The sequence below is a fragment of the Eurosta solidaginis genome, unplaced genomic scaffold, assembly GCF_040869045.1.
Source record: "Eurosta solidaginis isolate ZX-2024a unplaced genomic scaffold, ASM4086904v1 ctg00001314.1, whole genome shotgun sequence".
Classification (NCBI taxonomy): Eukaryota; Metazoa; Arthropoda; class Insecta; order Diptera; family Tephritidae; genus Eurosta; species Eurosta solidaginis.
In genome coordinates this window covers 1-13,567 of record NW_027137211.1, presented here as the reverse complement: position 1 = coordinate 13,567, position 13,567 = coordinate 1, and the positions used below count along the sequence as shown (strand labels likewise).

Below are 13,567 nucleotides of genomic sequence, written 5' to 3'. Positions count from 1 at the left end.
GTGTCGATTTTCGTTCTGATCTGTTGTTGTCGTTTGTCCTGTATTTATAGTTCGTAGGTATATGAGCAGGTATTGTCAAATTAATGCTTGTGTATATTTAGTTATGCGTATGTGCTGTGTGTTCATTTAGTACCTAGGGTGGTTTGCTAATCGATTTGTGTGGCTGACTGGGGTAGGTAGAAATCTGTGATTTTAGTCATTTGACCTTCTTTGTCGGTTTTTTGTTTTGGTGTGTTAATTGTTTTGTGTTTTTTTGTTGTTGTGTGTTTGTCTGTTGTACCTGTGTGATTAAGTTGTTTCCTGTAAACAAGTTTTAAAGGCTCGAATATTGTGTCAGAAATTGTGTTCATCTGTTCCCTCTACCGTCGAATGTTTTCTGTTTGTAGATTTCCATGTTTTCGAGTACGTTGAGACGTCGGCCCTTTTCCTGTATGTGAAGAACCCTAACTGTTTTATTGATGTTTGCTGGGGAACATTCATTCTCGACCATGTGATTCGCGAAGTTAGACTCGGGTATAATGTTTGGATTCCGTATTTTTTTGTTGTAATCTCTAATATGTTCTCTGAACCTCGTTCTTATTTGCCGTCCTGTTTGTCCTATGTAACTATGCTGGCATCCGCAGGTAAGCTTGTATACGCCGTGGCTGCTAAACGGATCCTCTGAGTTAATGTTAGTTCTTAGTTTTCGCCCTAGATTGTTCGATGTTTTGAATGCTGTGTTAATGTTGTATTTTTTAAAGAAGTTTGCCAATTTATATGTTGCTTTTCCAGTATATGTCATAGTCGTCCAGCTATTATTTTCCTTTTCATTATTTCTTTTTGGTTCTCCATTTGTCCTTCTGAGCTTATTTACTAGTGCTTTTTTATATCCGTTGTTTGCAGCGATATTATATATGACCTCAAGTTCCCACTAAACAATTTGTTCCGACTTTTTTCGAAATCGTTGAGTTGTGTCTAAAGAATTTGCCGAAATCAGAACCGATTTTCTTTGGAAGTAGTAAAGAAATTTGTATGACAGGGTTGACGCGACTTCGTAAAGAAACGTCGTAACGATTTTGTTAAGAACTTTCTTTACGAAATCTTTTAGAAAATCCTTAACGATTTCGCAAAGTAATATTTTCACGAAATCTTTAAGAAATGTCTTAACGATTTCGTGAAGTACGATCGTTACGAAATCTTTAAGAAATGTCTCAACGAGTTCGTAAAGCTTTGTGCTTACAGAATCTTGAAGAAATTTCCTAAAGAAATCTATCTAAATATCCAATTAAAAACATTTTTTTTTTATTTAATTAATACAATTTAATTTATTATGTTTAAATAGTTTAAATTAAATTACAGATAAACATATATGTATAAGAATTCAATATTGAGAAAAAAAAAATCAGAGATTTCCTAACCATTCAAAAATTGCATATAAAATAAAATAAAAAAGATAAATGGCTAAAATTCTTTAGCTGCGTTAATACTTTTTTTAGCTTTTAGCTTCGATGGCATTCCTCATATTAAGCGATATTTTTAAACACAAGTTTAAGCCAAAATATAATGAAATTAATAAAATAAAAAAGATAAATGGCTAAAATTCTTTAGCTACATTTTTTGGCTTTTATCTCCCTCAAGTTGTGTGCTTGTTCTTTTCGATAATTTTGCGAACCGGTCCTTGGCACTATTAAAAATTTGTTTCAAAGTCTCGTCTATTTTAGTGTAGTTTGTTTGGGGTATGTTTTCCATAGCCGACTCTATAATTAGTACATAAATGAATTAGGAATTTGCTGAATAAGTTTAATAACGTACCTTTAAGAAGTTTAATACATATAAAATCCTTCACAGAAATATTGTTATTGACATTTGTCCATGAAAAATTGCGTGCCAAATAATCGTCATTAAATATATATTTCAAGTTCGCAACGATAAATTTTTTGAGGTCATCTGTCGGTTGTCTAGCGAACTTCGTTATCTGTTGAACCAAAAAAAGGGAAAAAACATTTTAATGTAGTTAGTAGTTAAAGGGGTGTAAAGAGGTGTGATTATAGTCCTGTGATAATAACTTCAATTGCCTGAGAAAGGCGTTGAAAAATACTGTCTTCTAAACCTGTAACGGCTTACATTTTCAACTAAACTACTTATCATATTTACCAATTCCTGTCGCATTTCTTCATCGTTTTGCAAAATTTTTTCAAAATCCAATATTTCATTCACATCGTTGAAGGGAAGGTTTGGCAGCTTGGAACATAAAGTGCGTTGGCGTTTAAAGGCAGCTAAGGTTTGGTCTATTGATCGTTTTAAACCGACAAATTCTTCTGCAAAGTGTTCATAAATTTTATTGTTGACTTCGCGAAGTTTTTTATTTTCTTCTATCAGCTCCTTATTTTGATTTACAATATCTTCTAACAAATGTTCGCTATCTGAAAAAGTATAAAAAATAAAATCTTAAAATTTCTGCCACTGCACTAGTACCAAGAAAAGTTAAGTTTTTATAGGTAGATAAGTGACTCACATGGTTTTTTCTCAGTGATATTCTCCGTATATCCTTGAGTTTGCCCCATTGTAGAAGGAATGCATTGCTCCTCTTGTGTTAATATTACTACTTCATTGCCGGGGTAAATAGCTGCAGAAATATAAATTCCATTCATAAATTAAATGTTTATAGGAGCACATGTGATAAAACTTACCACTTTCTTCACCTTCTACGGGGACATTTGTGTAATGGCTACTCATTTTTTAGCAGTGGTATAAAGCAGTATTTTGAATACCCTTCTATATAAAAATAAAGATATTTACAGTCGATGTTAGTTAGATTAAACTTCTCTTCGTTGTCAGAAATTAGCAAACTTCTGGATTCAAAGTCATTACGTTGGAGGTTTTTAACTTCCTTTGCGAAGATGCATATGTCTTTATTGATCGCTGTTATTTTTGTTAAAATATATACCCTTTTATTAACGCAGAAATAATTATCTGGAGGTCGTGCCGACAATTTGAAGTGCTCACATATGATAGCTCGGAAAGTGTTGTCCTTTAGAGCCCCTTTTAGAATAGGAAACAATTCCCGATGTGTCTCTTGTTTTATTATGGAACTTTTCTGTTGGATATTTGCGCCAACACATTCGATCCCTTTTTTATTGTTTTTTTCAATTGATAAAGCTAATTTTCATATTTAAATGCGCTAAAGTTATTAAGAGATCCATATTTTAAAACATCGCCATATAAATGTTTTAGACTGTGGCAATTATAGGTTACAAATTCTTGGCCATAGAGGTGCACAAAGTCGTTTACGAATTCTTCAAGGAGCTCTTTAGCCACGTTATTGAATTGACAGCATAGCTCCGGGTGACATAAGATCCTCGTCGCAAAGTGCAATTTGCAAAAATGACGGTAACGTTTTTCATCGAGTTTGTTTTGTAGCACATACGGTCCACTATACAACAGAAAAGATCGGTACTAGGTTGCTTTCCATCTATCTAATTCATCAATTGTTCTCGGCACTCGAGGAAACTCAGAAGAAAACTGTTTTTTTAGCACAATGTTTTCGATTTTGATAACGAATAACTTTCATTTTTATTTTTTACCCAAAGTTTAACAAGCTGACGAGTAACTCCCAAGCAAACGCAATGCATGTAATCTATCGGGAATTGAGTGACGCAGCCAACATTTATAGTTTCTAGCAAATTTTGATCGAGAGTTAAGTGATGCTCTTTTTGTAATTTTTCCTTAAATAATGAATCTGTTCGCATACTTGCTGCGTTAGAAGGGAAGGTTATTCTTCTCATGTACCTTTCACCTCTGTGTGTACACTTCGAGCAGCAATAGTAACCTGAATGGCTTTTGATATTTAAAATAAATGCTCTAGCGGGAGAATCGCAAACAAAAGCTCCAATCGAGATGGAAAATACGTTCTCATCATAATAAAAGCATTGTAGTAGGCCGATATAACAACAAAAATTGTTAATACATCCCAGATAAAATATGACACTATGGCAGCATTGCCATCAAACAAGGCCAATTTTCACATCCATTCTGCAACAGATGTCGCAGTGTTGTGAATGTCAACTGGCACGAACCAGAATAGAAGTAGGATTAATGAAGACAAACAAAAAACCGCTGTGATAGCTGAATGGTTATAGCAGCGGCGCCTAAACGTTGCCGATGAAGGAATTTAGCAGTTCCCGAAATGGATCTATACAACGAGCTTTGGCAGCTGTCTAAATTTTTTCTTTCTTCTATTCTAATTTAAAAATTTTTTCAATTAAGAAAAAATTTATCATAACAATAATAATGATAAAAAATTATTGTGAGGCCTTGAGCTCGATTCGAACCCGCGATCTTAACAATAATTATCATTAGAAAAAAATTATTGTTCTGGCTTGAGTTCGAATCGAACCTTGAGTCATTTATCTATAGGCCTATAAAAACAAAAACAATTGTTAATAAACCATGAGCACTTGGGAATGTCAAACAAAGTAATTGACAATAAACAAATCCAGCATTATCGGTGATTAGCAAACAAACCACCGCTGTATAGCTCAATGGTTAGCGCAGCGTGCCTAAAGCGTACTGATGATGAAGGCTTAGCACCCTTCGAAATGGATCTATCTGCGCAGCTATGGCAGGTTGTCTGAAACATTTTCTACTTACTATTCCAAAAACAAAATAAAATTTTTCAAATTTAGAAAAATTAAAAAATAACAATAATTATCATTAGAAAAAAATTATTGTTCTGGCCTTGAGTTCGAATCGAACCTTGAGTCATTTACCAATAGGCCGATAAAAACAAAAACAATTGTTAATAAACCATGAGCACTTGGGAATGTCAAACAAAGTAATTGACAATAAACAAATCCAGTATTATCAGTGATTTGCAACAGATGGCGCAACACTGAATAAATATAATTGGTAAAAAGGAATAGAAGTAGCAATTTGCCAGTCAAACAAACCACCGCTGTATAGCTAAATGGTTAGCGCAGCGTGCCTAAAACTTACTGATGATGAAGGCTTAGCACCCTTCGAAATGGATCTATCTGCGCAGCTATGGCAGGTTGTCGGAAAATTTTTCTACTTACTATTCCAAAAACAAAATACAATTTTTCAAATTTAGGAAAATTAAAAAAGTAACAATAATTATCATTAGAAAAAAATTATTGTTCTGGCCTTGAGCTCGAATCGATCCTTGAATCATTTATCAATAGGCCGATAAAAACAAAAACAATTGTTAATAAACCATGAGCACTTGGGAATGTTAAACAAAGTAATTGACAATAAACAAATCCAGTATTATCAGTGATTTGCAACAGATGGCGCAACACTGAATAAATATAGTTGGTAAAAAGAAATAGAAGTAGCAATTTGCCAGTCAAACAAACCACAGCTGTATAGCTAAATGGTTAGCGCAGCGTGCCTAAAGCGTACTTATGAAGGCTTAGCACCCTTCGAAATGGATCTATCTGGCAGCTATGGCAGGTTGTGTGAAAAATTTTCTACTTACATATATTTTTCTGTTTGTGAGCTCTAGGCCTCTTTTAAATAAAACAACTCGGTTTGTTGCTAGTATGTATTTAATTTTCGATATTTCGATCTCAATCTGAGATCATCATCAGGACTGTAATGAAAAACAATAAAAACACACATTAAATTACACATAAAAAACATATCCATCTCTTAAACATATTATATTTCACATAAAAACATATCAATCTACTTAAACACAATGCATAAGCGCGACTTACATCTTCCGCTGTGATGCAAAGACTAAAAATTGTGAAGAAAAGTGATTACCGGAACCAACGAAAAAATAAACAGAGAGTGTAAATATGTAGATAATCAAATGAAATACCGTAATTGTAAACAAAAATTGAGAAACATTTACAACAATAATATGGCAAGCGGCGAAAATAATAATAATAATAATGTAGGTATGCATACAAGTAATCAGGTGTATAGTTATTGTACCAAGGCACAGAAACTGCATAAGTGTGCATGTACAGAGAATGGAGCAAATTGTTATTATTTTTGTTTTATTTTATCACGAGTATTGGTTGTGCTTTAAAATCAGGTTGCGGTAGGCGTACGCACAATGTTCCGTGTCAGCCTTAAAATTCATCCTTTTATCATTAGGGATGTTCACTATGTGAAGCATTTCTAAAGTAAAACGCTTACGATAATTTTTCTCCTCTTCCAAAATTTTGATATTTTCGAAATCCGGGTAATGTCCGGTATCCTTACAATGAGATGATAGAGCCGTTTTTCCTTTTAAATCAATGACCTTGTTGTTGTATAATTTATCTACTATATCGTTGTTTTTCCCTTGAAGCTGATTGGTAGGGTCGCGTTTTGAAACTTTGTATATGGAAATATCATTAACAATTTTCTGCATCTTTATGTCGTATTCAGTTCTGTCCATTAACACTGGGACATTTCCCTTATCTGCATTGAGAACTAAGATTTGTTCATTCTTTTTCAAAAATTGTTTTGTGGTGCGCAGTGTATCTACCGTGAATTTGCCTCTAGCTGAAATTTTTGTTTTGTTAATGTGGTTCTGTAGAAGTACCGTCAAGTTGTTCCTTTCGATTTCCTGTTTATCTTTTTCTTTAATAGTTGTAATGTGATTTTCCTCATCTGCTATTAATTTGAATAACGGGAATTCTTTAACCACCGTGGGTAGAGCATGTTTGGGACCAAGGGAAAGAAGCCACATGATATTTGTCGGTATTTGTATATCCGTCGTGTTACAAATATATTCAGGTATCTCCCTAATGTTAAAACTTTGTTCTTATTTTTGCAGGAATTCCACTTAGGCCTTTCTGTTCGTCCGTCAAGTCTCCGTCCTACAATCTGTGTAAATTTGTCATACAAATTCTGAAAAATCTGACCCTTTCATCCAAATACAACTTTAAAGATGCAGCTGAGTTCAAAAATAAGATACACAATACGTATGTGCATGACGACGAGAGCTTGGTGTCGTTCGACGTCGTGTCTTTATTCCCCAGCATACCAGTTGGTTTAGCACTAGACATCTTAGGTGCAAAGTGGGACATGATAAAGGAGCACACGTCCATGACGAAAGAACTTTTCTTGATGGTAGTCAAGTTTTGCATTAAGGATAATCGGTATTTGAAATATAAGGATAAAATATACGAGCAACGATCGGGAATGCCCATGGGATTCCCAGCGTCACCGGTTATTGCGGATATTGTGATGGAGGAACTTTTATCCCGGTTTGAAATGGAGGCGCCGAACAAACCACGAATGCTAACGAAATAAGATGATTTGTTCGCGATAATAAAAACGGAAGACACAAAAATTTGCTTAACCTTCTTAACGGATACCACCGATCGATTAAAATCACTATTGAAGTAGAAAAGGAGGGAAAAATACCTTTTCTGGCCACCCTAGTGATTAGGAGGAACAACCAATTAGCATTAGACTAGTACAAAAAACCTACTGCATCCGGCAGACTGATTAACTTCAATGATGTTTTTGATAAAAATTTGAGTTTTTTGATAAAAATTTGTATAATATATATCGCAAAGATCGTGATAGTGTAAGTACAGGACATTATCGAGGTGGAGGAGTGCTAATTGCTGTAAGAAAAAGCCTACAAACCTCGGAGGTTCCTCTTAATATCGCTGATACTTCTAATGATCAGCTTATAATCAGTATAAAAGGCAAAACAGAATGTCTATTTGTCAGTGTTTCTTATATACCACCAAATAGTGTAGATAGTGTTTATGAAAATCACGTTAATAATATTATGCATGTTTCGAGCACTAACTTGAATTCTAAATTTTGTATTTTAGGGGATTTTAACTTAAATAAAATCGTATGGAATTATCTTCCAGGTGAGAAAACTCTCATACCTACTAACGTCAATCAAGCTAGTGAAATGTACTTAGTTGATAATTTTTATAGTTTACAGTTAGTTCAAATCAATGATTTTGAAAATACGCTAAGTAAAATCCTCGATCTTATATTTGTTAGTAATGATCTTAATTATAATTTAATTCGTTCTCTCTGCCCGTTATCTAATACTGATAAACATCACGTACCATTGATATGGGAGATTAAGTTTTATGAATTTGGAAATATTAAACTCAATAATGAAGTTGGTTTCAATTATAGCCGATGTGATTTTGCCTTGATCAATAATTTGATTTCAAATATTGACTGGCAGTCTCTTTTTAATAATCGCAATCTTTCAGACTGCTTTGACTTATTCAAAAGTAATATCTCGGAAATAATGAATATTAATATTCCTCGTTTCCCGGCAAGGGTTTACAAGTTGCCGTGGTATACCAAAAGCTTAAAGACTCTAAAAAATGTGCGTAATAAATATCATAAACTTTTTAAAAAATCAGGAAGTCCCGAACTCAAGCAACAATATCTGAATTACGCGAAGGAGTTTAATTGTCTTGATAAGTTTCTGTACAATCGATATATTCTCAATTTCGAAAATAATATCAAATCGAATCCTAAATCGTTTTGGAATTTCATTCGCTCCAAACAATCGGTTTCAACAATACCGTTGTCTGTGTCTTACAAGGGCAAGAATTCATCATCGTCTAGTGATTCAGCCAATTTGTTTGCAGAATTTTTTAAAGAAAACTTTGCTATTGATGATCTATGGAATGACGACGGGGATATGTTGAATGAGATAACGTCTTGTTTCGACTTCTCCTCATTAGTTCTAGATATTGATGATATTATCTTAAGTATTCAGACGATCAAGAGCTCCAAGCAATGTGATTATCAAGAATTTTCATCTTTTTTCCTGAAGCAATGTGTAGCTTCCGTTGCACAGTCCTTGTTGCGTATATTTAATTTATCATTAAAGTCTGGTATCTTTTTGGATGAATGGAAAACTACTTTTATTCAACCTATTCATAAAAGTGGTAGTAAAATTGACGTTACAAACTATCGGCCAATATCGAAGATCCACGTGATTTCAAAACTTTTTGAGAAAACGGTGATGTTTAAATTATCGTCCGCAGTTAAGCGTTATATTTGCCCATGTCAGCATGGCTTTGCTCCGGGGCGTTCAACAGTAACTAATCTGGTCGTTTTTTCGAACTACTGCATCTCGTCTTTTACTCATGGTTGTCAAGTTGACTGCATATATACGGACATATCCAAAGCTTTTGACAGAGTTTCGCACAAAGCTCTCTTGGCTAAATTGCGAAAAATGGGTTTCCACTCAACATTTTTACAATGGATTTATTCATACTTATCCAATAGGAAAAATTTTGTTGTTATTGACAACGTAAAGTCATCGCCTTATGTAGCAACCTCAGGTGTGCCCCAAGGTAGTATCCTTGGCCCACTTTTCTTTATTCTCTTTATCAATGGTGTAAGTGCTTGTTTCAAGCAATGCAATTATCTCCTTTATGCTGATGATTTGAAAATTTTTTTCAGAATCAAGAACGAGTCTGATACTCTCATACTAAAATCTGAGTTAAATAATTTTAATCAGTGGTGCTGTAAAAATAAGCTTGCGCTGAATGCCAACAAATGTTATTACATAACTTATTCCAAATTATGTAATAAATTGATTTCGTCTTACTATGTCTCTAATAAGCCGTTACTTAGGGTGAATAAAATTCGGGATTTAGGTGTTGTATTTGATTCGTCTTTTACATTCACCGAGCACTTAAATTTTATTATCCCCAAAGCATATTCCTTACTGGCCTTTATTAAAAGAAATGGATCCGAGTGTAAGGACCCATATACTAAAAAACTATTATATAATGCCTTTGTGCGGTCAAGGCTTGAGTATGGTTCCATAATATGGAGTTCTTATTATGAGGTACACAATAAGAGAGTCGAACGTGTGCAAAAAATATTCATGAAGTACTGTTTATACGATATAAACTTCGATCTGCCTCTTCCTCCATATATCTCTAGGTGTAAGCTAATTAATCTTCACACATTAGAAAGTAGAAGATTAATTACATCTATAATGTTTATTTATGATATTTCCAATGGCAATATTGATTGCCCGATACTGTTAGAGTCTTTGAACTTTTATGTTCCATCACGGACTTTGCGCCAATATAATATGTTTGTAATTGACCAGTTTAGATCTAATTACGCACTTAATGGCCCCCATCACTCGCGCTCTAATTGCTATTAACTCAATCAATAATATTTATTGTATTGATTTTGCGATATCTCGTCGAAGTTTTAAAAATATGTTATTTTCCATTTTAAATTAAGTTTAAAGTTTATACTGTAAATAAACCTTATGTTTAATAATGTTTAATATAGTCTGTAAGATTTTTGTAAATCATAGACTGAATAAAGAAATATGAAACTCACAGCATGATAGAGGAGTAATAGTGAACACGGCCAATAATTTCGTGAGACGAGTTCTCTCCATTAGTGATAGAATTTACCATACCAAAAATATTAAACTTATAAAGCATACCCTCGAAAAGAACGATTTTGCAATTAAAACTTATATATAATTATTACTCGCGTCTAGGTAAAGATAATAAGGAGAAAAATCAAAATGCCAAAATCTACAAATCGAAATAAATAGAAAAAAACAAATAGAAAAAAATTATTGTTCTGGCCTTGAGTTCGAATCAAACCTTGAGTAATTTATCAATAGGCCGATAAAAACAAAAAAAATTGTTAATAAACCATGAGCACTTGGGAATGTCAAACAAAGTAATTGACAATAAACAAATCCAGCATTATCAGTGATGTGCAACAGATGGCGCAACACTGAATAAATATAGTTGGTAAAAAGGAATAGAAGTAGCAATTTCCCAGTCAAACAAACCACCGCTGTATAGCTAAATGGTTAGCGCAGCGTGCCTAAAACTTACTGATGATGAAGGCTTAGCTTCCTTCGAAATGGATCTATCTGCGCAGCTATGGCAGGTTGTCGGAAAATTTTTCTACTTACTATTCCAAAAACAAAATACAATTTTTCAAATTTAGGAATGTCACGGCACGCCCTTACATCTAATTAGCCAGCGTTAATGGGTTAATCTTCAATACCGAAATATGCCTGCACATCTCTATTTCATTTCATTTGTACATACATATGCATGCATGCAGTCGAAAGCAGTTATGTATATGCACTTTTCATGTTATTTTTTGTATACTCTGTTGTTTGTTGTTGTCTAAATTTGTATTGAATTTTTAAACCGTAATGCGTCATTTTCCTTTGTTGCTTATGTGCATAATCGGGTGAGATTTTTCGGCAAACCGCTGCGCATTAGAATGATAGGTTTCTATCATTTTTGGCAGCATACAAATTTTTGTTAGCTGTCGTCAACCAAGGGAGAAGGATCACACTGCGGTAAGTAGTTGCTTTCGTTATATTGTTCATTTTATAATTTATGTCGTTTTATAGAAATAAACCATTCCATTCCATTTCATCCATCCATTCAATTTAATGCCAATAAATGTACTTTGCCACATTAGCCTGTCTTTATTATTGGTTAAATTCGCAAGCGAGGACGACGGCTAACATCTTTATTTCGCAGAGCTGCATATATAGCAGCATAATTTTAATTACATAACGCAACCTGCATATATTTAATAAATTTAGCGACTTTGCCATACGTCATATTTGTCTAACAAAGTGCCTATACATCTGCCATTGGTTTCGGCTGAAATGACACGCGATCTTCCACGTCGAGGCACTCGATTGAATACAGAAAGCGACTCTAGCGCAGCCGCTAATTCCACATCTGGTGAAAGAAGTGCAACTGCATCAACCGCTGTTTCCGCCGCCGAATCCGTCGTCACCACCACTAGTAGCGCAGCACCAGCCAAGGTGCTACCAGTAACCGCCGCAAACGTCAACATATCTGCCAATACAACACCAGTTACTCCTGGTGCAATGAATGTAATGCCAGCCAGGGATTACAGCGGCGGTGGTACTGCAGCCAAAGGAACTAGCAATGTCACGCCCACTGCCACTGGGACCATTAAAAAGGTATCTACTACCACGGCCGTTGAAGCATCAACATACTCAGCGACGGTAACCACACCTCATCATGACAGTGCACTTCTAGCCATGGAAAGACGAATCGCCTTGCTGGAAAGAGCTTTAAAAGAACGGGACCTGCAAAACGAGGTACTGACTGCAGCACTCCAAGGTAACGGACCTAACTGTAGAAGCTCTGCCACTACCTCTGCTGACGTCGCAGCGCAGCCAATGCTTGCGTCGCCATCAACGCTACACTTACCTGCGCAACCGGTAACCGTACATACAAATACAATCGTCGAGCCCCCTAATTTTGTGCCAGCTAGTACAGCTATTTATAATTCAGCCTACGCGCCATCAGTCTCCTGTATCACATCATCATATGTGGGCCATAATTCATATGCAGCCTCAACCATTCCTATTGGTGACTCAATTTCTTGCCATTCGTCCAATGGAACGTTTCATCCAATTTCTGCCAACATAGGTAACGGGAATATGCAGTTTATGTCACACGGTTCGATAATGCCGAGAAAGATTATTGATTTACCAGAATTTTCTGGAAATGCTGAAGACTGGCCTGTATTCCATACAGCGTTGGTTGAGTCAACAGCGGCATATGGTTATACAAATTTTGAAAATAACCAAAGACTACAGAAAGCCTTGAAGGGAGAAGCACGCGAAGTGGTGAAAGCATTACTGATTCACCCCAATAACGTTGGCTGCATCATTGAGCAGTTGCAGTTCAGGTTTGGTCGGCCGGAGCAGCTCATCCGCAGCCAATTAGCTAAAGTGCATGAGATTGCACCTATTCCCGAAAATGCCTTAGGGAAACTGGTTCCATTTGCCACGAAGGTAAAAAATATTTGCGCCTTTCTCCAGTCTGCTAATGGTGAACATCAGCTGGCCAATCCCACACTCCTTGACGAGCTGATAGCCAAATTGCCAACGAGTAAGCGCGTCGAGTGGGCCATGGTTGCAGCAAAGGTAAAGCCTCGCCCCACAGTGGTGCACTTTAACGAGTGGATTAGTTCACTTGCCAACGTGATCTGCACAGTATACGACGCAGAGGCCAAACGCGATTCCAAGCGCCGAGTAGTTCTGCACGTCGAGAAGAAACCACAGCCAAGAAGATGTCCAATATGTCAGGGCGGCCACAAGCCCTTTGAGTGTAAAACCTTCATCGATGCTACAGTAGCCACCAGGTGGAAAGAGGCAAAATCAAGGCGCTTGTGTTTCGCATGTCTCAATCCTGGTCATGCTACTCGGGATTGCCAGCGCCGGAAGACATGTGCTATCAACGGGTGCCAAAGAATGCACCACAAACTTCTGCATGAGGTTCCAAATGCCGTGAACAATACGCATCCAGCATTACCGCCAAGCCGTGGTGCTTTTGATACGCAGTTAGCGAAACGCCCAAACGATGATCGAAATTACATACAAGCGCAAGGAGTATCTCAATGCCAGCAATCGTCGAACGATGCAGAAGCATCCGTCTTAAGCTGTTCTGCCAGTGCAGCTGAAGGTAAGCTTCTTTTCCGAATACTTCCAGTGACCTTGCATGGAAGACACAAGCGCATTGATACATATGCGCTGTTGGATGAAGGCTCTTCTGTCACAATGCTGGATGATGCGCTTGCC

The 13,567-nt window shown here is 36.0% G+C and overlaps 1 protein-coding gene across 1 annotated transcript; it reads right to left on the bottom strand.

Annotated features, from left to right (window-relative positions):
• Positions 1-1,587: 1,587 nt before the first annotated feature.
• LOC137236274 (uncharacterized) lies at positions 1,588-2,715 on the bottom strand. The gene is made up of 5 exons (XM_067758826.1): positions 2,670-2,715; positions 2,495-2,605; positions 2,134-2,402; positions 1,792-1,954; positions 1,588-1,736 (listed from the first exon to the last, which is right to left on the bottom strand). Exons 1-5 carry the CDS (start codon positions 2,713-2,715, stop codon positions 1,588-1,590), a joined length of 738 nt encoding a protein of 245 aa, XP_067614927.1.
• Between the last annotated feature and the right edge of the window lie 10,852 nt (positions 2,716-13,567).